This window comes from Opisthorchis viverrini (genome assembly GCF_000715545.1).
Source record: "Opisthorchis viverrini unplaced genomic scaffold opera_v5_197, whole genome shotgun sequence".
NCBI classification, from domain to species: Eukaryota; Metazoa; Platyhelminthes; class Trematoda; order Opisthorchiida; family Opisthorchiidae; genus Opisthorchis; species Opisthorchis viverrini.
In genome coordinates this window covers 891756-915161 of record NW_008751854.1, presented here as the reverse complement: position 1 = coordinate 915161, position 23406 = coordinate 891756, and the positions used below count along the sequence as shown (strand labels likewise).

At 41.4% G+C, this 23406-nt stretch overlaps 1 protein-coding gene across 1 annotated transcript; it reads right to left on the bottom strand.

Annotated features, from left to right (window-relative positions):
* Positions 1 to 1171: 1171 nt before the first annotated feature.
* Positions 1172 to 23030, bottom strand: T265_14459 (hypothetical protein; the record flags this gene model as incomplete). The annotated part of the gene is made up of 7 exons (XM_009173722.1): positions 1172 to 1660; positions 8490 to 8789; positions 9979 to 10125; positions 16143 to 16257; positions 19030 to 19135; positions 19491 to 19589; positions 22235 to 23030. Coding segments are annotated over 7 exons (2052 nt in total), but the record flags the coding sequence as incomplete, so codon positions are not given.
* Positions 23031 to 23406: the final 376 nt, after the last annotated feature.

Below are 23406 nucleotides of genomic sequence, written 5' to 3'. Positions count from 1 at the left end.
TATACATTACATATGAGTTGAGTTGAAAGGCAAGCGAAACTGTCAGAAATAGCCCGAGTAAAGGTGTAATTCTCTATAGAACTGTGGAAAGTACGCACAGTCGGACCCATTATCGCCTATTTGTTGAGTTTCCTAATGGCAGATGCGTCCATCAGGCCACGGGTTGAGGGATCCGGACACAACTTTCTTCTAAACAGCTAGCAAAATTCCAGGCTTAATCATCAGGTTCTCCGAGGACCAACAGTTACTCAAATAAAAACGTCTGACCCTTACCAGTTGGTGTTGTCAAAACAGTATAACAACTGGTTAGACCAATAATCACAGCCAAAATCAAAATCAAGCGTGGACCGAGGGTTCTGAATGCAACGGCTCGAGACCTCGAACCAAAGGGTTTCGTATCAATAGCTATGGTGGTTCTGTAAAGGAATGTGCGTCTATAATTTATTTTGTTGGAGCATTGCAAACATGTGATAATGACAATGAGGACATCCATAAGGTATTCCAGACCAACTTTAAGACTGCTCGCTGAGTAACCACGCCGCCGTGGATGGTTCTAACAGCATTTGATGCCAATCGGTGCAAACGTCTGCAATCAATTAGATCTGGCTGGGGCGCTGAGCGATTGAAAGTTCAATGGAGGCCCTCCCTGGAGAACATTTAATTGGGCAATTACGGATGAAAAGAGATAAGCTTGTCGAACTCACTCATCGATTAGAAATCTGGCATGAGCATATATAGGGCATGTGACAGCCGTTGAACTACTAGAAACTCAAAACATGCTCGAATCCCTACTGATTTATCGAGGAAGAGATCTGAATCTTTTATAGATACTTCTGACCTTTGTCGCTTACCACTGATTCATGCTACTTAACTTTCCTGTTTTGTTCGTGTCCATGCCACTTTTTGTATCAAAGAGCAATAACGTAATCTGTATACCAGTAAAACTAGCGAACATCAAAGGATGGAATCAACGAATTCTCTTGTGTCTGGAGAGAAAATTCAGAACGATACTAGCAATTCACAGATTAAATACATCAATGTACTTCATAGTATATACGATAGTGGTGTTTCCGTAAGCCAATTCAGCTGATTCGCAAACAGCCTTTCCTAGGTGTGTGTGTGCTTCGTCCGGTACTGTACACACTATGCCTTTCTCTATTAGGAACTTACTTCCTTTTTCCAAAGCAGCTTTACTGGTGTTCCCAGAGGAATCCTTAAGTGGGTTCAAAGGCGCATAGTGCGACTTAGTATGTACCACAGAGTGATCAGAAGCATTCACTTTCAGCGAGGCATTTTCTATTGCTGGATTTTCGCTCGAATGCAACAGAGCCTTTTTATTTCTTTGAGAGGTCGCCTCCAAGCTGGTCTCAAACTGAACTGATGGGGTGTGGAATACGTCGCCCATAGTTTTTGACTGTCTTCGTTGTAGGAATCTAACAATTGATTTGTTCAAAGAATGACTTAGGGGAATTGAAGACGATTCTTTTTCCACTCCGAGATGAACAGCACCGCTCAGTGACCGGTTGAGTGGTTTACTTGCTGAGTCCTCTTCATATTTGTTCCCATCCAAAGGACATGAACTCTCCCGTTTTTGAAGTCTCCATATAGCCTTGCATTCAGAATTCATGGTAAGTGTTTGAACCCCAGTTGGGATGGCTGTCTGCGAGTTCGAAATCTGGTCATCAGCAGGTAAGATGGGGAACCGTCAGTGCTTGAGTCGAACAGTGGCCTCTATGCTCAGGTCCTTTCACTTTTGCCACGGATTCCGAAATAATGACGTCTGAGTTGTTCAAATCGTGTTTTAGAGTATTGGTAAATCGCGATTCCTCCTCGCACTCAGAGTCCATTGGTTTTAATTCAGTGTTTCGTCCTCTGATGAAAAAAGTTTCCATTTCACCTTTACCCTGTTGAGAATTATAAAATATATTGTAGGCAGTTAGATGTTAGTAAAACCGCCCAACCAAAAGCCAGAAGTCTGCGGATCCAAAGTTTCCGTATTCAAATGTCCGATAAAAAACGAATAAGATTTTTTAACCTTTTCAAGAAAACGCCTACTTGTTGAGTCGATTCATCCTAATATGGCCGCGAATACCCGTCTCCATGTTTCCTATATGAGTGTTTCGGAAACGAAGCGTAAAAATATAGTTTGAATGTTTTTTTGCGCTTTTATTTCTGTCCACGTCAATATTAGTGCAAGTATAGCAAATTCGTTCGACTTAATAAGCCGTCCCGACTGAATTTTATGGGAGGGAGGAATTCGTTTATTTCATCTGCACTGTCATACAAACTGACCAGCTTAACGCACATTTATTCGCTTCATCTGGTCAAAACAAATGCAAAAAGATATGTTGCATAGAATAGTAACCCACTTTTACAGTCATTTTCCCGCGTGACTCCACAACGAACGGGTACGGTCTCAGAGCTTCGGCAAATGAGTTACTTGCGTGAATTTTGTTTGGCTAAAATCAGAATGGCAAATGAACAAAATAACTTTTTGAAGCCGTTTTCTTCATTCCGACGTTAAATAACAACCAGAAAGCGAAAGCATGAGAACACCTGTGGATATAAAACCGATGTATTAGAAGACATATGACATACGGGATGGGAGGTTACAAGATACTGTGACACTCGTGAATGAAGATGTCACACAGCAAGTTTATCTACTCACTAGAAATTACGGTGCAAACTGATTATAATGCATTTTCTCTGATTGATTAAATAAGGAGGAAAATGTTTGTACGCGAGTTAAACCTTCAGCGAAACACGCACTGTTTAACTCAAGACCGTTGATAAAGGACACAGCACTCCTATGACACGACGAAATAAGTGTTTGAAACTAAACCTCAACGTCAGGTACTTGATAAGCGTGATCTTGCTGTAGTTGTGAAACCACTACCCACTGTATGACTTACCAGCGGGTCCTTAGGGATGGGTTCATCGAAAGAACATTGCTAATCAAACAGAGATTAGTATGTTTTTGTAGATACATGTCCTTGCACATTGTTTGGATAGGAATAAGAGCTGATTAGATCTTCTCATTTTTTATGTTTTTAAGCTGAATTGTTCCGTTTAGTTCTGCTTTTTAATGCGAGGTCCAATGTTGGTTTTCGTTGAGTGTACAACCTACACTCTCCTCATTTTAAATAAAATTTATGTAAAAGTAGCTGATTATACGCATGTCTTAAATCTAACACTATTAAATCGACCGCCTCACTGAAACAGTGAATCCCCCAGAATCACCACTAGGTGTTTCATGTCGAGCGATACCCGCATTGAGATAAGAGTCTGAGCAATACATACAACTGACCCGACAAATATTTCTGATAGTTACCGATGGTTTCTTCAAGCAAAAGGGATACGCAAATACAGCTGAACTGCGATTTACGAAATCAGGTCAATTATGATTTTTAATGCTAAACGGTAGATAGAGCGCTGCGACGAGAACAGCAATTATCGACGCATTCTAACCTTCAGACATCGTACGATATTTCCTTGCATTGCAAACTGGGTGAGTTTCTCAATACATCTCACGCAGAACTTACGCAGTGCCCAAATCACCAACCTAATTTTGCATTCCTAAGTGGAGTCAGATTGAATGTCATACACCCATGGAAAAAATCCGTTGCAAAATTTTCCTCACATATTATGTTAATAATGTTATACATTAGCATTTTGCAAACAGCCAAAAGAGGAGCTGTTACCGGAAAAAAACGATTGTGTCCGTTTGTGCATAAATGCTCACTTAGTGGACTGCAAACAGGATCATGACATTTTCAAAATACCTGATGACCGAGAACTTGGTGATGAAAAAGTGGGAGCCATTCTTGAAGTTCCTTTTTATCCGACAAAATTAATTGGATTTCGACACATGTATTCCTGCCGTGACTATGTTATTAGAGCACCCTGTGATATGAACTTACTGCCACATTCCACTTGAAAAACCGTCGAAAGTGTTTGTACGATGACGTATTACCTCCACAAAGAAGCCACCCAGGAAGAAACATTCTAGACAGAGAAGTGACTTGAAAATGTAATGGCCCTCCGCCTTTTGCTTTCGCACCTCAAGAAAACAGGTAACCCAGAACCAGGAATGATGATGGCCTATTCGAAATAAAACTTCACCTCGTTCGCAATCTGATACTCAACCATGTTAAGCACAGCTAATGTGTGACTCTAGAATTCAGAATTTTTATGATGAACTTGGCTGAGCTTGTTCGATAGTCAAGCACAGGGCATCACAGTCAAAAACAAGCTGAGTCGTAGCTAAACGTAGAGCTTTGAAACTCTATACTTGCCCACATTCTGGTAACTTTTCTTTCCTCGTTTCCCTACAAGTGTTGGTTCTTGTCATAATTCTGCTTTGTGATTCCCATTTGCCATAAAAAATCCATCTTCCTAAAGGCCTAGAAGACTGGTCTTCATGATCACTATAAGGGCCAGCTACATTGTGTCCAGTTATTCCAGTTATGGATATTCAGGGCGGATGGATGCCTCCGCAGTGATTGTAAACCGTCTGCCGGAAAAATATGTTTGGTTGTGTGAATCTTATGTCTCAGTCGTTGAAAAGTTAACTATAGTCATTTTCTTTCCTTTTAACCCTAATAACAAATTAGTCCTATATACTGCTGATAGACAATGGGCAAACACGGCTATTGTGCTGTCACTGCAATAGGTATTTCATCCTGTTTTGGGCTTACAGTGAAATTGCCGTGTAAAGAACAGTTTGTACACAATACATTGCATTAGGATTATACAGACTTTTGGACCCAAACATCTTCGAACGTTTATAAATCCCCAAAATACACTCTCTTTCACAGGAGACTGAACTGAAACCCAGCTGAATCTTTCGTCTATGATGTTAATCTGCAGTTGAACGTGCTGCATAAAGGCCGCCTTATCTCTTGGTTGGTACGATATTTGAGATAGCTAAGTGTATTCCCTGAAACTATTCACAAGGTTGCTGAAGACTTTCCGACAGCTTAGAACCGGTAGAAAGTAAGTTAGACAAAATCCCGGGGACCGCGCTTACCTGACGAGTCTCTAGAAGGGGCGAAACAGGTCGTAGGTTGTTAAAGGGCTTTCAGCAATCTCGTGGTTAGCTACATTCAGGAAAATAATGAATCTCCTGTTTATCACCGTTTGACCACCTAACGCAGAATTTGCCAATAGACCACGACAAACGGTAAAATGCTTGAACAAGAAGAGCCTATGGAAGTATAATGAACAGGGCAAAATTCCCTTGACATAACACCACGCATCTATACCCAGTCTGTAATGAGATGAAGGTATTCTATTCTACAGGTTGGCTCCTCGACCTACCTTACAGCACGAACTCATCCTGTGACACTTCCTGTGTGCTGGCCCAACCATTGATTTTCACCCGGTTTTCCACCCCTTTTTATTTTATCGTTGCTTGACTTGTCCAGTGAACACATTCACTGTGACGCTTGAGCTATTCTAATTAGGTTCGATGCGTGCGAACCCACATTTGTTATTCTTATCTGGTTGCACTTTTCCAAAAGAATCGTTTCTCTGTTTACACTCTACCTGGGAGAAAAGTTAAGCCTTTTTCGTTCCTTGCCCTTGGTGATCTAAATTACGCGATTTGATTAAAAGTGACAGATCGGATTCCGCGTGGGTGCATTTAGCACTGTCTGACGCACGTTGCATACGCTATCAGTGGCGAGTGAATCTGTAGGTGGGTTCGATCATCTCCGTAATCACCATCGTCATTGTCATCATCGTCTACAAGCCACAGGAATGTGAGCAAGTAATCTACACCTCCTTCCCACTCTATTTTTCATTCCACTCGCTTGTGAACTGTGTGGATTTTGTTCTGAAATTATACCTACTTTATTCAATACTCCTTTTTTACTATCTTCTTCCTCCCACCTGATGGCGAAGAAGTCCCAAATCCCATCACCCTGTTACCAACAGCGACACAGAAGTTATAATACATCGATCTGCAGAAAACGAGCAAAGTAAAGGCTTCCGGGGGTATTTAACAAAATGGAACGTTTTGTCTCACTTAATATTCTTAAAATAAGCAAATTTTTGACGCTCATTAGAAGGTTACTTTTCCTTCTAGATCGCCTTTGTAAGTATGCTGAAGAAGTGATTGTAGTTCAAGCTGTCTCCCACTTACTACTCATAAGTAAAGCCTTTAGGTGGGTATTTTCTCACATGGGAAACAACCGCTCTACCAAAAGTAGTGCAGGGTACAGTACAAACGGAGACTAATCTCCCAAATAAAGCGGCATATTTTTTAAGGCACACCCAAAAAACTGCTTGAAACCCACGAGCACGACTAAGTTCCCATTACATCCTCGCAGATAGCAAGTGATGCGTTTTAATTCAGTCTGTTTTCAAATAGAACACGCTCACAAAGAATGAATTGTGGTAACTCTCGATGATCGTTCCATGGAAAAGGGAAGTAGTCTTTCAGTTGAGGCAATCATTGCGCATCATAAATCATCACCGGACATTTCATATATTGGATACTCTTTATGTTCTTACTAGTTTTCTTTTCAAGATGCTGTTCGTACACATAATCAAACTGGTCATCGCGGAGTTCTCTATGCCCATAATGGTAGAGGTCCTGGTTAGCGCTGTTAAGTAAGCTGTAGGGTCTGGTATTCTCATCACCACACACTCAGCAGTCATGTGCCAAAAAGGCACGCAAACAAGATCATTTTTTTTGAATGCTTCATCAGCACATTCAAAAAATTTCTGCTGTATCACCTGACATTTTAACAAATCAATACAATCTGACTGTAATCTGACCAACCACAAATGAGTGGTTAAGCGAGTAATACTTCCAGAATATACATAATATCAATGGAAGGCGAATCTTAGCTTACACCGTGTGCGACCTGGAACGTTTGGTTGATAACACATGAGAAGATTTGTTCAATGGGAGCAAGCAAGGTGCCATGGTAGCCATCCTTTACTTGTTTTTCTGAGTATAACTCGTTGTGGATCGAACAATAATGAAGGGATGAAAACCGTGTCGTGACATTTGGGTTAACCCAAGAGATGCAGTGGCATGCTTCCCAATTCATGCTAAAGATTGGAACCTCCTATGCATACGCTAATAACACAAGTACAATATTGAGATCATTGGCTTCTTAGTGAGTGACCTTGCAACTCTCATTGGTACAGCTTTAAACCCTTCAATAGGGTATCTGCCTAAGTTTATCAGGAAAACTCAACACATATAAGGACTATTTTAGACTAAGGCAAGTCCGCAGCATACTTTTTGGCAGTAATAGTGAACGAAGAAGCCAGTCTTGCGGTGTAAACCATAGCTATCAAACCGGACATCAGTGGTTAAGCTTTTCCTAATGGAGCCCTTTTTAGGGTAGCCACTTTTGTCGTAATGACCAAACAGCGATTTCTTATCAGCGTACCGACAAACTAACCGAGTTCGATCGAAAGAATTAAAGTCGAATAATTATATTGTGTGGTTCACCAAGCACTCCCATGTGTTTCTCTAATTCGTTTACAACGGAAGGGGGAACTCAAGTGAATTTCTTATATAAAGTTATTCTTCTACTGAATATGCTACACCACGCCACCTCATGATTGACCTAGTACCATATCAGGGTGCCGTCATGAATTGCACTGACGTAGCACACTAGTCATAAGTTTGCTGAAAATTCTTCGACAGCCCACTACCAGCTCTGCCATCCCGTGGCTCATGAGACAGACAGTCTCCCAGCTTCCGACATCCCCAATATCGTGCCAAACAAAAAACGAGGCGCCCTTGTGCAGTGCATTAAGCTGCTGGTGGACATAATGAACGAGTAATCCAGCTGGGAATCAACTGAGTCTAACGAAAATCAAACTGATGCACAAATTATTGAAGTTCCCGAATTTCGTACAATTTTTGTTTTAAGTAGAACGTACTATTGGCAAAACTCCGAGGATTGTGCTCGCCTGATTAACTCCAATATGGTTTTGTGCTATCGAACATCTTATTTGTGGTGCTTGTAGTCAACTTTTGGACTTAAAGTGACAGGTTTAAATAAATAATCTACTTCAAAACTCACATATGAAAGTTTTGAATTCCTTTACTGTCCAGAATTTTAATACAATATGTCTTAAAATAGGACTGAAGTGTGACGTATAGGATGGGGTATATTTCTACTACTTCGACCAACATGAAGCCCTGTTAAACACAGCTGCAGAAGAGCTGCATAGTGTATGGAAAGTGACAGTTAGACTCGTATCTGCCATGGCCTCTTGCGGTAATGGATATATTCACTCCTCGGTTTTAGACGATAGTCCTGTCCCCAATAGTTGGGGCACAAACTGGATAAAATTCCCTTCTTATTGCTGCCGCAAAATTTAGTAGAACATTTTACAATTCCAGCACCAGGCCACTGTAGAGTGGTACACCATGGGGGTGCAGTATGTAAAACTTGTGAATCAGTCTTGTTATGCTGACCATGCTTAGGGTATAACATAACAAAATATGTAGCACTCACCAACCCTGTGCTCATCATTCGATTGGCCGTATTCACTGCGTCACCAAACAAGCAGTATCGTGGAGCGTTGTGCCCCAGAACTCCGGTAACCACAGATCCTGTATGGCATCCAAATAGCAATTGAACTTGTTCCAATTTGTTCTCCGGTTCTGTGTCACCAGAACCATGCGTGTCCCAAAAGAAGCCATTTTGGGTGACCGATAGCATCTCCAACGCTAGTTCGGCTATGTGTGCTGCATGCAACCGAGTGCGCTGCGGTGCGCCAGATACGAACATGTAGCTGCCACCGATTGTTTCCACCTGTGGTTTATAAATACGGTGAAAATTTTTACGTGGCACATCCCCATGAACGATTTCTAGGAAGACTCAGCAAGTAGGAGATTCTTCAATAAGAGGAGCCGCCTTCCAAATACAGGCATATCGGCTCAAGTTGAAGAAACTTTTTTGGAGAAAAAATTGTAACTGTGGAACGTTTGGTAATGTTGCTGGTGGCATTCAAAGGATGATTACCATCAAGTTGTATTCGACAGTTATACCCTAATAGGAGTAAAAAAACTATTTATAGAGTGTCCCGTTGTGCTTGAGAGGGCTGTACAAATAGCCTATCGTCCGCTGAGCTCACATTTATTTGTACCAATAATCCTCTTTAAGGTAGCCCAAGAACTAGCGAGCTTAGAACTAGTGAAAGTCTGTCGAATGAATTAAATATATGTCAGTACAGATGCCTTAGAAGATAAGCGATCTAAATTTCTCATTCAAAGGTGTGAATAAACCAAAAACACATTATTTTGGAAGCCTGTAGCAGTTGAAGCAAGGACCTTATATTTTTTACGCCGTATATGAAAGAGATTGTGGATTTCGTGTTATACTGCTACACTCCAACAATGGCATGGTTGTTCTCCTTTACAGTTGTCACCCTGATGGAATCCCATCACACTGAAGAGGCCACTTCTACAATGTCTTTCAAAGGTGCCGAGTGAATATGTCTCGTCCAGCATTAGGTTCATGTACTTCTGCTGTACACATTCTCCTCTCCTTGTTTTCCAACTTAGTTTCCATTCAACAATTAGTCACTGTTCACGATCAAAAATGATCGAGAATTATATTAAACACGTGCGTCAGGGACCTCAGTCAAAGCGAGAGTTTCCGCACATAGAATAACTCCAAGTATGAGCTTCATCTTTTATTTAGTGTCTTATTCGTCTCCAGTGGAAAAGGGATCGCATCACAGAAGAGAACCTTCGGAAAAACAAGTTTATCAGTTTAAACCACCTCAAACATGTATTTTTAAATGGCACCGCACATCTTTCAAATTTTTAAATGTACTACAAAGAAGGGCATTGATGAATACTAAAAGCTTCTGTTATAACCAGTTCGGCTGGTTCCGGCCCAATTGCCTAGGTTAAAAAAGAGACCAAAAAACTTAGTATTATTTCAAATAATTTACTAGTTTTTACACGGTTGAAATTCGGGTAAAAAGTTGACTTACCTTGTAAACGTTGCGTGATTCTGTGAGGCAGTCAAATATTGTATACATTTTATTCAGCATGTAGATTAGTTCCTCCACGGGCATCATCATGCACTTCTTGTCAAAGTCAACGACTTTGGTGAAGCATATGCTAACAGCATCGAAAGCCTATAAACATTGAAAATTACATACTCTGAGAAGAAACTTCACTATCGATTCTAAAAAGGAGAGATCATGACGGGTAGCAACCCATTTCAGTTCATTTGAGTGGAAGACAGAAATATGATCACTCTTGAGATCACAATAAAATTATTTTAGAAAAGTGGACTTGTTAGTAAAAAAATTGGTCCACTTTTGAACACAGTCTAAAGTGATCAAACATTGTGGATATTTAGCGGAATACACTCACTCGCATACCATTTTGGTTTTCTTGAGGGACCCATGTGAATCTTTCGTTTATGATATTCGCTTTTAACTGAAGAACTTCACAAAGATTCAGTTGGGTCTTCATTGAAAAACAAACTTCTACGCCAACTAGCGTATTTTGCTAATTTCTTGCAATTCGGGTTCGAGAAGACTATGAGTTTGATGAAAACTAGGGACTGCCCCTACCTGATGAGCCTCAAGAAAGTCATAACCGGGTGTGGGCTGTAGAAGAGTTTCCAGCAACCTAATGAATAGTGTGTTGCACCGTGTTTAAAGTGAGTATTCGATGAGATTATTTCTTCCGAATGGGATGGGGCAGTCAACTCAGTTAGCCAATCAATGGTGGCACCTATAAAAGTGACCTTCCGACGTCATTCAAACAGGAACGATCGACTGTTTTTAACACGGAAAGCATTCACCAGATATATTCCACAATCTCTGCCGCACGTACCGACCATGATAACAGCTTTTGCCGATATACCTGATGCACAGTAATTTGATAGAAAATTATATGATAAGAACTTACTAACCCTGTTACTTCCGTCTGTGGTGTGGACCAACCAGAACGGTCAGTCTAGAGAATAAGGAGTGCCAGAAAGATGATGATGCAGAAATGGATTCAAACAACTCAGGATCAAACCGCTAAAATCAAACGTACCTGTACAGTGTCCATCGTCATTGTACCCTTTTGTAGCTGTTTGGCAAAAGTCTCCGGAATGCAGTTGAATAACAGATCATCAGCAAGCTTTTGGAGTTTTCCAATGCGCTCCATATTCCTTTCTAAGTGTGCGCTAACGCTTGTTTGCTAAACGGGATGACAAATGGAACTACACATGAAGAAGTCTGTTTGAAGGCGCCGAGAAAAAGAGGGTTACTCTGCTCCCATTCATAACAAAACGTGCCAGAACGAAGATCTCCGTCGACATAAAGATAATCGTGGAACGGATTCTTCACATACTGCAGTCGTCTCGTCTGGGTAACAACTTTTCATAGAATCAACCAATGGTAAATTTTGATTCTGTGAAGACCTGGCTTCATCCTTTACTAATCGACGGCCATGTTGAGGAGCAAGTAGTTTCCCACCACATCAGCACGACTTTCTAGACTGTAGTGAATGGAGCTTGGTCGATACGTACGTATTAGCATTATGAATTTGAAGTACTCTGTGATCCAACACACAAAAACCCGATATTTGAAAAATTCTCACTAATTATCTCTTGAAATGTCATGGATAGAACTTCCTCATCTGTTATCCCAATTTTTAATTCCTACGCAACTGTGGACACGTCATACGAAAGGGCATGGTCGCATTGGCTGAATGCTGCGACTGATGACCTATGGATGCCATTGATAAGTCCCAATGACGGATATGCATGCTAGGAGCACCTGTGCTCCAGTCCAAGCAAAATCTTTCGCCGTGCTATTCAAACCACCCAGACATAACTAAACATACATCACATCCGTGAAGAATCTGTGTAATGTGCTTTCCACTAGCGGCCTCTTCTAAGGAAGGGCCGATGACATCGAGAAACGCTGGTTAAGAATTATGTTAGCCGTGCCATGCGACAAAATATTAAACAGAGGCAACCTTTTGGTGCACGGTTGTCAGGAAACCCAAATGAACTAAGAGAACTGATATAGCAGAACCGTGCAGGTTCAAACAAGATCCCCTGTGATGCAACTGTCGGAGTTTTTCTTCAGTCTCTAAGCTACTTCAAATCCGATCAATTCCTGTTATGTGGACCTCTGTCCTCTCTATACTGCATGTTTAAACTTGCCTTAAATGATAGCGTAATGCTGATTGTGATATTTTGACCTGGTGTGTGCCCACACGTCACCCTATACAAACAAAAATGAACTCCGGGACTCCCTATACATTGTAGTTCGCATCCAACTACACACCGGTTTACTGTTAGATGCGTTCGCTTATGCATGAAAGCCATGTCATGTCCATGACGGGATGAAGAACACAGGGGGTTAATCAACACTGTTATGTGTTCCCATTTAGGTTAGTAGACGGATAAATTAACCATTCCCCGATTCTAACAAATGACAGACATCGTAAAATCAGTGCAAATATTCTATTAGCTTTTGGTTCATAAGTGTTTTGAAACGTCGATCATCATCAGCGTCTTACCTGGAGACAGTTATTTTCACCTTATTATAAGCTGCAGCCCAACGCCAGGTGCATATAGCGGAATAAAGTTTGGGGAGTCAACCTAACTGCCGGATGGCAGATAACGAGTGACCGCTGGTTCAATGGGGATCACAATGAAGGTTTCGCTAGAAAAAGCCTACAGGTGCCAGAAGCTGAAAGTTTCGGTAGGATGCCATGAAACTCTTCGGCGGTGCGGGATGGCTTATATCCTCGGTTCATGTGCGGATCGCGATAAATAGAGTCCACCCTGGGGATGTGTGTAAATGTGTTGAAGTGAAACACTCATTGAAATTAATTTTGAATGAGCGCGAAAAAAACAAGGTTTTGTTCCACCTGACTCACTATCTTTTTGTCCGATGGTTTGGTGTAAACCTCAACATGTATTGAAATAATTTGTAGGAAAGTCCTAATATTATAAGTTATTTTTAGGATAACAAGGCCTGAAAAAATTTCCAGGCTACTGAGGAGCCTTTTGGGTCAGTTAACGCTCAAAAGCTCAGCTTTCAAACTTAATATAGTCATGACACAAATCGGAACAATGGGGCTATTAGACTCAGTTCGGATTCTGTATACAATTTTCACAAGTCATTATGTGCATTCAAATGGCCGACGATACAGTGCTTAAGCGAGTGGTCAGCCTTGCACAAGTTCAAAAGTAAACGATCTTCTCAAGTCAAAAAAAAACGGGACCAGACGTCTAGTTTACATGGGTCCGCGTTCAACTATCAGGGTTTGTCGTAAAACTTCTGCTTCTCGTTATCTATAGGCTTACGCGAATTGTTAGTCTATGTCCTTTTCGTTATATCCTATCGGTATCATTGGAGTTATATTCATCATACAGATTGTAGGATTGAGTGCTACTTTTCATGAGGGTATGCCGTAACAGTCATATCCACGCCAGTGGTTATTTTGTGGAATTCCATGCGTCACTGCCGCGTCAATTTCGTCATCGTTTTAGCCAGTGGCCCTATTCTAACATCGAACAAAGGCATCTACCCGTCTTCCCACACCGATGGAACATGTATTTTGATGCAGATCACTCTAAAGACAGGCGCCGATGGTATCGTTTTTTTGGTGTGTTCTCATTAGCACCAAGCAAGCAACTGTTCAGCTTTCCTGATTTTGAATTAATGGTGTCGTAAAGTTATCAGTCACTGTGCTATGTACGCGGTTAATTTAGTCAGGTCCGTTTGACCGTGATGGTTAGCATATGTGGCTTCATCCTAGCTGGTCATATGATGCCAGAAGATAACACAGACAGATGTTTTAATCAAAGATCACTACCAAATATCACTGCCGAATTCCATGCAATTAACACCAGTGTTATCTGTCCTCCAAGCACTTCTGGAAGAACATTTTTTACCAAATTTGATTTACAAAATGGGTTCCACCAGACATGCTTCTCTAGGCTATGTACATCTGTCACATTCTGAGAGACGATGTACACTCCAAGGCTATAATAAGCCGTCAGCGTGATACAAATATATGACAACCAGAATGTTCAGAGCGTCCCGCAGTTGTAGATATGATCATTTGGAAGAAGTAATGGACCTTCCAAGTTGTTTTATTGCAGTACCTGAGGCAGAGTCCCGATCTTCAATTACAGCATCAATTCACGCCGCCAAATACAGCAAACAAATCAGGAGCTACCGATGGAACGAACGCATGAGTGTTATGGTCGATTATCCACCAAAAACGCCTTCATCGATTTGCTGCTTCGTTTAAGTAGTTCGTCACTAGACGCTAAGGGTTTACTTGTTATGGCGTCGTTCTCAACTGTAGTCGCATTCTGGCGTAAAAAGTATAATTGAGTCACACTGACATCGAAATAAAGTAGGATAGATGACGTGTGCCGACCGGTGAAGACAACCACTCAGGCAGAATGCCTTTGGGAAATAAATTGAATGTACGCTAAAATACTGATCGTGTATGCAGTGAGGAAGACAAATCCGATAGCATCCGATAGCCATTTATCACATTACGTTCAGCCACATACCACCTAGTTCAGACCAAAGAATTACCCCAGACGTTTTCCTTCGTTGCAGCTTAGGTGGGGTAGTTTTCCAGATCCCAAACAGTTAGAAACTATTACTTTTTCAATTTTCACCAAATATATTACGAAGAGTACAAGATGGATTTCGCTGCTTAGTTTCTCCTGTTGAAAATCTGGCATTTTGATCGCACTCTTCCCATAAAGCAAAGTAATTTGTTCCAGTGGTGAGTCCTTTGTGAGGAGAAAGCCCCACACGAGGGAACATCACTACAATAAGTATAAACTGAACTGGACTAGTTTAAACAACCGATATCATAAACATGATCAAAGACTTCTGAACGTACTCAAGAATGTTAAGACGATAAAAAGCAGGTGCTCACTATGGTTGTCCAGCGTACCGATCGACGATAACAGGGTATTTTCAAGTCAGAACTGGTAAACAGTTAGTCAAGTGAAACTGTCGATACTCCACTGAAACTGGAGAACAAGTGAATCTTCATAAAATTCAACTTTGATTATTGAATGTCCACATAATCGACCTCGTTAAATTTGGTGTGGTCTGCTGACTCCAACAGGCAACGTTAGTCTCAAAAGTGTAGTTGAGTACTAATCAGCAAACATGTATCGGATATAGGTGTGACTTCATTTTTTGTCTCTAGTTGGAGAAGAACAATGCCGAGGAGACAGCTTAGATACCTTACACCTTACGTTCATACCTATCGGTCGCAGTGGCTTAAAGATGATGATTTAAGCCTGAAAACACAAGAAAATTACGTGAATTCAATCCATCCTGATTTTTCGCACTCCTACTGTCTTGAGTGCAGCAGTTTCATTCAAAACATTGCTGGTAATGTCGACAGAGTTCACCAATGACCAACGGTAATGGTACGAACTGCCGACTAACTTGGTGGAACTTTTTCGTCCTATTCTTTGTCTCTTTGTCAATAATACCAAATTTATCTTTTTGGAAACATGCGGCAAAAATCGTACTTTTGAAACAATGCTTTGAAGCTTACCTTGATAGATTGAATAAGAAATTTACTTTACAGAGGAGTTCTTTTACGACAGTTCGACTATGGTCGGTTTTTTAAAGTCTTCTGTGTAGGACTCATCGTACTTTCACGAAGATTATTGTAACAAGGAAAAACTGTAAATGGGTAGAACAAGAAACGAGCTTTCCACCACCAGCAGAATTTATCCAGCTTTTGATGGCAATCATTCCTGAGAAATCCAGAGAAATCGCCATAAATATAGTCTAACTTTGATCTACGGGGTTGGAGAACGCTAGGAATTCTGAATTAACGCACTAGTCGTTTTTACTATTCTTTTTGTCTCTGTTGATTAGGGATTTTCCTGAAAGTACGTTGGTTGCTAAATGAACGTAACGTTAACTAGGTCTTGGTTCTTCCTTTTACCGCACTTTGTTCATCGCATTTCCGTTCACTGTCACAAGACCAAACTCCCTTTCATTGCTCTTTGCCTTCGCAAAGGGTTAAGTTGCTAATTTGTTTGGAAAACCCTTGAAAACATGAATACAAATGAGAAAGCCCATCGCCAGACATGTTAAAAGCAAAACTCTTTGTAACACAGAACGTTAGACATACAAACCTCATTGAAGAACTTTGCGATCTCCGCTCCAAAAATGAGGTCACGTCTTCGGTCGAAAAAGTTAAAGTCACTGAGGTACAGGCCACATTGACAAAGTTGTTTGATGTCCCTTATGCTTCAAAGGTAAGCGGAAGACAACGCTAATTATAAAAATCTTTACTAGTACATCTGAACGTGTATAAAGAAATAACAACAAAACACAGATGCAATTGATAATAAAACCGCAACTAACACTTCAGTCATGACAGAAAAAAACTGCATGGATAGTGACATTTCAGGCAGGCATGAGAAGTTTTGCGACGCAACATATCGCAGCGCTGGAAGACCATTCAGAAGGAGAGAGGCTTCTCAAAGCAGCCTGGGTCACGCGGAATTTCGCAACATGCGGATGCACGGACCCTGGTAGAACTGGTTTTGTGAGTCACCAACGTATTCAATGGTGGACGTAAAGTTCAGGAACCTGGGTATGCAACTTGCATTTTGTTTGATTATCTGGCCGACTACTCGTCAGCTGAAGGATGAAAACGTCATTAGCCGTCATTCCATTACCACCTACACCTTGCATTAACAAGGGCCACCCGACCTAACCGGTATGTTCCAGGTTTCGGGGCGGTACGGTGTTGCACCGAAGTTTGAATTAGTTAGGGTGATGCAGACAACTGAATGGTAAATAGGTAGCTGGCTCCAGTGTCCACTGTTTGGTCACATGTTTAGGCGAGTTGACTGTTTTCGATAAGCCTGCGCACGTTCGCCCTTCGATTTCATTCTCTCGGGTTCACCTATTCGCCAGAAGAATGCTCAAAGCATCGTATCTGACTGCATGCAAGTTCTCCGTGGGTTCCAAGTACGAGTAGAGGTCCAGTAATTTGACCAGAAAATACCATTCAAATGGCAGATGCTGTTTACTCAAGTGATTCGAAGCTCAAAAACCATTCTTCTGTAGACTTTATATGTTTTCTCATGTAGCTTTGAACTGGCTTTGAACGTACTACTCAGTTCCGTGAATAAAAAACGGACATTCATACCAACTGGGCCCCGACAAAGTGAGAACACAAGGGAACACACAAGCTATCCTACATTTAGTTATCGACATATTGTGGAACTACGTCTAGTTTGGTTGTGTGGTTGCGAGATTTGTGGAATTCCCATTCACATCACTGACCTTCGACCATTACACCTTCTGCCCTGGCGCAATTAATCTGGTGAGTTTGCACCAAAGTATGGCATCAAAGAGGATTCTCCAAATTCCACAACCATCCATGGCAGGCGGGTCGATCGACCGACAAAACCAGGTTAGCTACTGGGTCGTCGCTCGAGGCGTCGTCAAGCTTGAGCACGCTCGCCTATGCAGGCATGTTTCTAGCGTGTGCCGGATGTCCGGAATTCAAAACCCAACATGCCAAGGATATCCACTGTTAACAAGCTCTAATAAGGACGAAACGTAAGTCTATTACTTTCACGCTTTGTCGTAAATCCACCAGAATAGTTGCACCAGGACAGGACTGTTCAAACATCAGTGACGTGAACGTGAGATCTAGTTTAGCTATCTGTAAATTTCTATTACATTATAAAAATCTGAAGAACAGGTTCAAAGTACAGGCATCTCATCAACTAAGAATTCCCAAAACAGGAATGCACATTACCTTTGTGGTATTGTATAAAACCTCATGATAGCATCGCATAACATGGGGGAAGCGCTTTCAGGACTTCAAACCGTCCTTGCCAGTTTGCCCTAGAATAAGACACCATTTTCCCGGGACAATGGAAACAAGTCACCATGGGTTACGCCTAAGCCTATCTGTATTGTTTTGACATTTCTCTGTAATCTTCACCCTCAAATACTCTGCGAATACATTCGGTTTTCCTGACTTACTCCGTTGCTCCATTACAGGACCACTAGCTACTGATCTGATAAGTGAATATTGAGGCATTTTGCACGCATTATCATGTTGTTAAAGCGGATAAGCATCTACACCAACAAAATATAGACCAGTTAATTATTCAGGACTGTCTAATTTTCTTAATGGCACTTATCTATTACACACCTTAACCCCTAAACAATCACCTAGTTGTTGGTTAAGTTTCGCTACCGAAGGACTATTACACACTTTTTGGTTCATACTCCCTGCACGCTTAACCAGAAGAATCATTAAGATTGTGTTTTTCTTCTTAGTTGCCTTCTATCTCTGGTATTCATGCAAACTACGTTACTTCCACGTATTCTATCTCTTGCAAATTCAAGCTGTTTTATTCATCCTTCCATGTCAAACAAGAGTCTAACCAACCATGTTCTAAAAATCAAAAAGTAACCTATTTGTCTGAATGTACAGAATCGTGTGAGAGGTTGAAGTGCATAAAGCTGACGTGGCGTGGTGCTCTCAGTGGCTCGTTTGGCATGCACCCATCCAGCAGACAGAATGCTGGTGGTTTCAGTCTACTGGCAATATTAAGGAATATAGGTAACTCGGGTCCATAGTTGTTAGTCTGTTTGGCGAGCATGGCAGCTGAGATGCGAACCTTTCATAACCAATCTAGGTGATATCATCAGGGTGGACGACAATGCACTAATGCAATGTAGGAACGATATCACCCTGTTTCGTGAAGAAACGTTTGCATTCCAACTTCCAAGCTCTGCGAATAGTTCTAGTCTTCAGTCAAAACGGTATTTTTGCCTACATCCAGCTGATTTTGACTTCGCATTTGAGGATCTCAGGTTAATTAGCGCTTTGAAGTTTTCAACCTGCGGGGAAGTGTCTCTAGGTAGTTCCAAGTGTTTCTGCATTTGTGTCATCTAAATGTCCATTCTCGTGTTCGGTAACAGAAATCATATTTGTATACAATAAACAGGGGCGTCTTTGTCTCTAAATAACGAAACATTTCTTCTTACACAGGTGTGCCAAGGAACAGTATCATCTCACATTCTTCTACGTAGAGCATCTGTCCTCTGAATGTAACAGTACGTTTTGAGACGGTCCGTTCTTTTTCGGTATCCACTGAAAAGGAGATAAGATTTATTACAGTTACTATGACGGCTTGACAAGATCACCAGTATGCAACTAACCACCTAAAGTTTGGGAAAATTAATAGTTAGATCTCAAAAAAATTCACTATGACCGCATTAAAACAAACTGAATTTTGTCGCCCTTAAATGCCCACTTTTTTACTTTCCAAGAATGAAGCCAAATAGTGTCATGTATTATTGGACTGCGGCCCGTGGAAACCAGTCGAGGACCTAACAATTCATCAGCACCTACTTGAATCACAAAGGGAGCAGTATATACCCAAACGTTACTATCACACTAACAAACACATAACTATTTCAGGTATTCATTAGGATTTCCGACTTACTGTTCATTCCAACGTCAGATATCAAGACCAGTTCAAAGGTGACGTGACAGTGTCGTTTGATCTGTTGAACGGAAAAAAATATCTTCTGTTTCATACTTACTAAGACCGCAGAAGACAAACTCAAGAAGGAGTAATGATCAATGGTAAAGTTGGGCGCCTTTCAGAGTGCTTTTTTAATTAAACGAACTTTGAAATAATGTGTGTGACGTTGAGATTTCGTTGGTTGAAGTGGATCTGTCTGTCTCATATCATAAAAACGTGCCAAAATGTTTCGAGTACGCTCATACTGGTTCATAGGCACAGTCCCCGAGTTTCCGTCCACCCTATGCTCTACTTGTGAGTAGTTTTCTTTATGACAATATACTGCGATATCTCGAATGTCGTGCCAACTGGAACATAAAACGGCCTATGTGCAGCACATTCAGTTGAACAATAGCATAAAGGAGAGATTCATTTGAGTCTCTCGTGAAAACCAAATTGATTTGCAAATGAGTGTATTTCTCGAAATACATAATGGTCTCTTCTGGAGATAACATTTTACTGAGTACTTATGACTGGCTTACTAGGTTCATTCCTACCGTGGATAAACCGTGTCGGCCTATCAGTCACCAAGATAGAATGAACACATCGCATCATATAGGAAGGATACCAATGACTACTAGGCTTAGTCTCGCCAAGACGTTGGAAAATATGTCAAAGGTCAGTTGAATATTAGATTCTACTGCAATATGATGACGACACAGTCACACGGTGGAGCCACCAGAAAAGAAGTGAACAGATGGCATTAGTTGCAGACAAGTGGAATAGAAGTATTCTATGAGGAACGCAGGAGTGCTTTAGAGCACTTCTAATTAGTTGCACCATAGCACCCTCTCATAAGGCTGTTCAGTGGATAAGGGACGTGGAATACGCAAAGTCGTATTCCGGTGTCCCTGTAAATAACATTACCATCAGACTCAGATAACTACGACACCTAAGAACGCGTCAGTATTTATTATCACGTTGGCGGTATCTCCACCTGTATGTATACCGTGTGGTCGTTAGACTGTTGGTACAGGAGCAATAAACGGTCAACTTGTTGATCAATCTTCTCGTTACAATTTGACATTTGAAGTGGGCGTGCTGCCACTGCCCCGCCATCTCACAGTGGACTTACCTGAATTCCCCTGTCCGAACAGGCTAACGTCTTCAAGCTCGAGGGTTGCCACTGGTTCACCCAAATCTTTGAAGGACAAACAAGTAAGCCGGCTGTGACCTGGCTGTGATCCGCCCGGCATGGCTAAGCAGTAAGGTAGCGCCCGAAGCGCTTGAAAACAGTTTTGACTAGTTGTAAGTTTCTGGAGGATTTTCAGATTACTCTTCTACATCTCAGTCAAACAAATACCACACTCCATCAGAAGCATGTTCGTTTGCGCTGGAGGAGTAGTCTTAGAGCATGCATCTTTTATAAGACATTTTGTTGTATTTCCATTTGCCTGGTGTTAGTGACTTTATGGTTTGGATTTCGCTCCCCGCCAATCATAAAATGAGCAAATAGTGAGTAACCCTGACTCACATAACTGTGAATAACGCATCCCTGAATCCTGCCTCATGTCGCGATGCATTTGAATCATACTTGACAACCATTCTGGATCATCAAAATGTCTGTCTAGTCAAATAAGTCACCGATAAACTGTATGAAACTGGGGGGTTAATATGAAAAAGACTGATATTGTAATAAAAGGTCAGTCCACTGCAGGTTACTCGATTTAGAATGCGTGATTTAAGGCTATTTCTTCCGATTGTCCAAGTGTACACTGCCGTTTACGCACTCAAAGCTTATTGATACAGTTTTCAAAACCCTGGTTGTTCATTAGTTCAAATTTCGTCTGCAGATTGTTAGACTATACTGTGAAGTGATCTAAAAGTAAGGCACTCCTGCAGATTTAATCTTGGTTCTTCAGCAGCCATTGAGTCTGGTTGGCGGATAAACTCCATGACTGGGAAAACCAGAAAGATCCATCGGTACAAACGGTACACATGGTACCAAACGGAATTTTTCACGGTGAATCGTCTAGCGCTTCCATCCACTGGTGGAGATTCTGCATGATTTTCAATCTTCGGTACTGTCGTTTGTTAATGAACGATTAACTCTTTTCAGCTGTCCCTCTTTAGAAAAACCAAGAGAAGATGCAAACCATAGAACGTCCCTTAGGCAAGACAAGTAATCGGAAGACTTTGGTGTACCTTCGAAAAATGGCTTCAAATAGCGTTGTCCCTACAGAAGAAACTACCTCATCTACCCCAATTTTGTCTTTCTGGATAGGTTGTATTTTCATGTATATCCAGGCTTGCAGAACTAATAGGGTGTTGACGGTTCCCGTCGGTTTCACCCACTCCGTAATAGTACAGTGCATCAGACACCCCTTCTATTAGCTGAAAACAGACTTTACATGTTTGACAAAAGATAATTGACAACTGATCACTGCGACAGCACTAAAGTTTGCAGGGCTTTCCAAAATACCTTTAAAAGTTCCATAGATAAATTGTGTTTCTGGGGGTACGAGAATCCAGTTGTGATATTCTCAGTAAGTAGCTTATGCAAGCATAGAGTTTAGTGTATATTAGTCCCGGCTTTACAAACAATCCCCGAGCAGTCAGTTGTCTGCTCAGTTAGCTCTTGTTTGAACACGTAAACAATAGTTTTCTGTCATGGAGATAATAACAGATTGTTTTCCAGTCTGGAAAAAAATTATACGCTGCACCTACCTCGGCGAATGTTGCTCCGATTTTCGGCCGATTCAGCATAAACACATCCGGCAGCAGCTCTCCCAGTGCAACTTCCTTGATTTCTCCATAGCCTTTGCCGAGGCTAACAATTTTCAGGTTGTCTGTAAAAAGCAGATGAAACTGGAAGAAACTCAAAAGCGATTCGTCAAAAGTGTGCGATGCAGCAATCGTATCCATTTTCATCTCTGTAGTCGTCATATAACTCGGAGGCCATTCACCAGTTTTGTTTGTGATTCGATACGTGTATCTGTTCAAACTAAGTACCTTCTCATAGCCAGTGAGTTCCACATCGACATCTAGACCGAAAAGTGATGTTGCGATTGCAGTCAGCTGTCCACGGACCATTTGGGCGTAGCAGTCACGCTTGCTGCTATAAGTGACCTCCATTGTAGTGTTCGTCGTGGCGGATACCACAAAGGTGGGACCACGCATTCTGGGGTAGTTTATCTGCATATTTTGATGCACGTCATCTAAGGTGTTAATAAACTGTGGAAATCCGTTTGCAATAACCCGGATGATTCTCCCGTATCCCATTTGAGAGAGAAACGTTTTGTGGAAATTGCCATAAGCGAAATAGATTTCATCTTCCGGACGACCTGTTGTCTTTGCTACTAACTTAACAATGCTTGGTAACAATGATTCTGGGTAGGCTCGTTTTATTTGGATGCCTGTCACCTCTCCGCTCACTTGCTGGATTGCAGTCTGCCACAGTTCCACACCGTATTCCCTGACCAGATATTCCTTCAGTCCCTCTAATAGAAGACCATACATCTTCTCTGTTCCTTGGGAATATCACCCCTACATGTTTATATAGTGAGTCTGGTGAAATTCGAAGAGAAGTACATTAGTTCATCCTAATTACTTGCATTTGATAGGGTGGCGGAGAGCCATTAAAAGGCTATTGAAAGCTGTGCACAGTTCCGCCCTTATTATTCAAGCTGAATAGGCGCGTGTCAGGACACCGCGCGTACACACAAATGCGAATGGTTTGGAACAAAATAATCTGAAAAAAGTGAACCAACCTGGACAATGTAATAAACGTAGCGGCGAAATCATTACATGCGGAAGATTCTTCTTGATTCGCTGCTGGAACCAGATACCGATAAACAAATCACGATTGTTCGGAAGCATCTGAAAGTCCATAGTG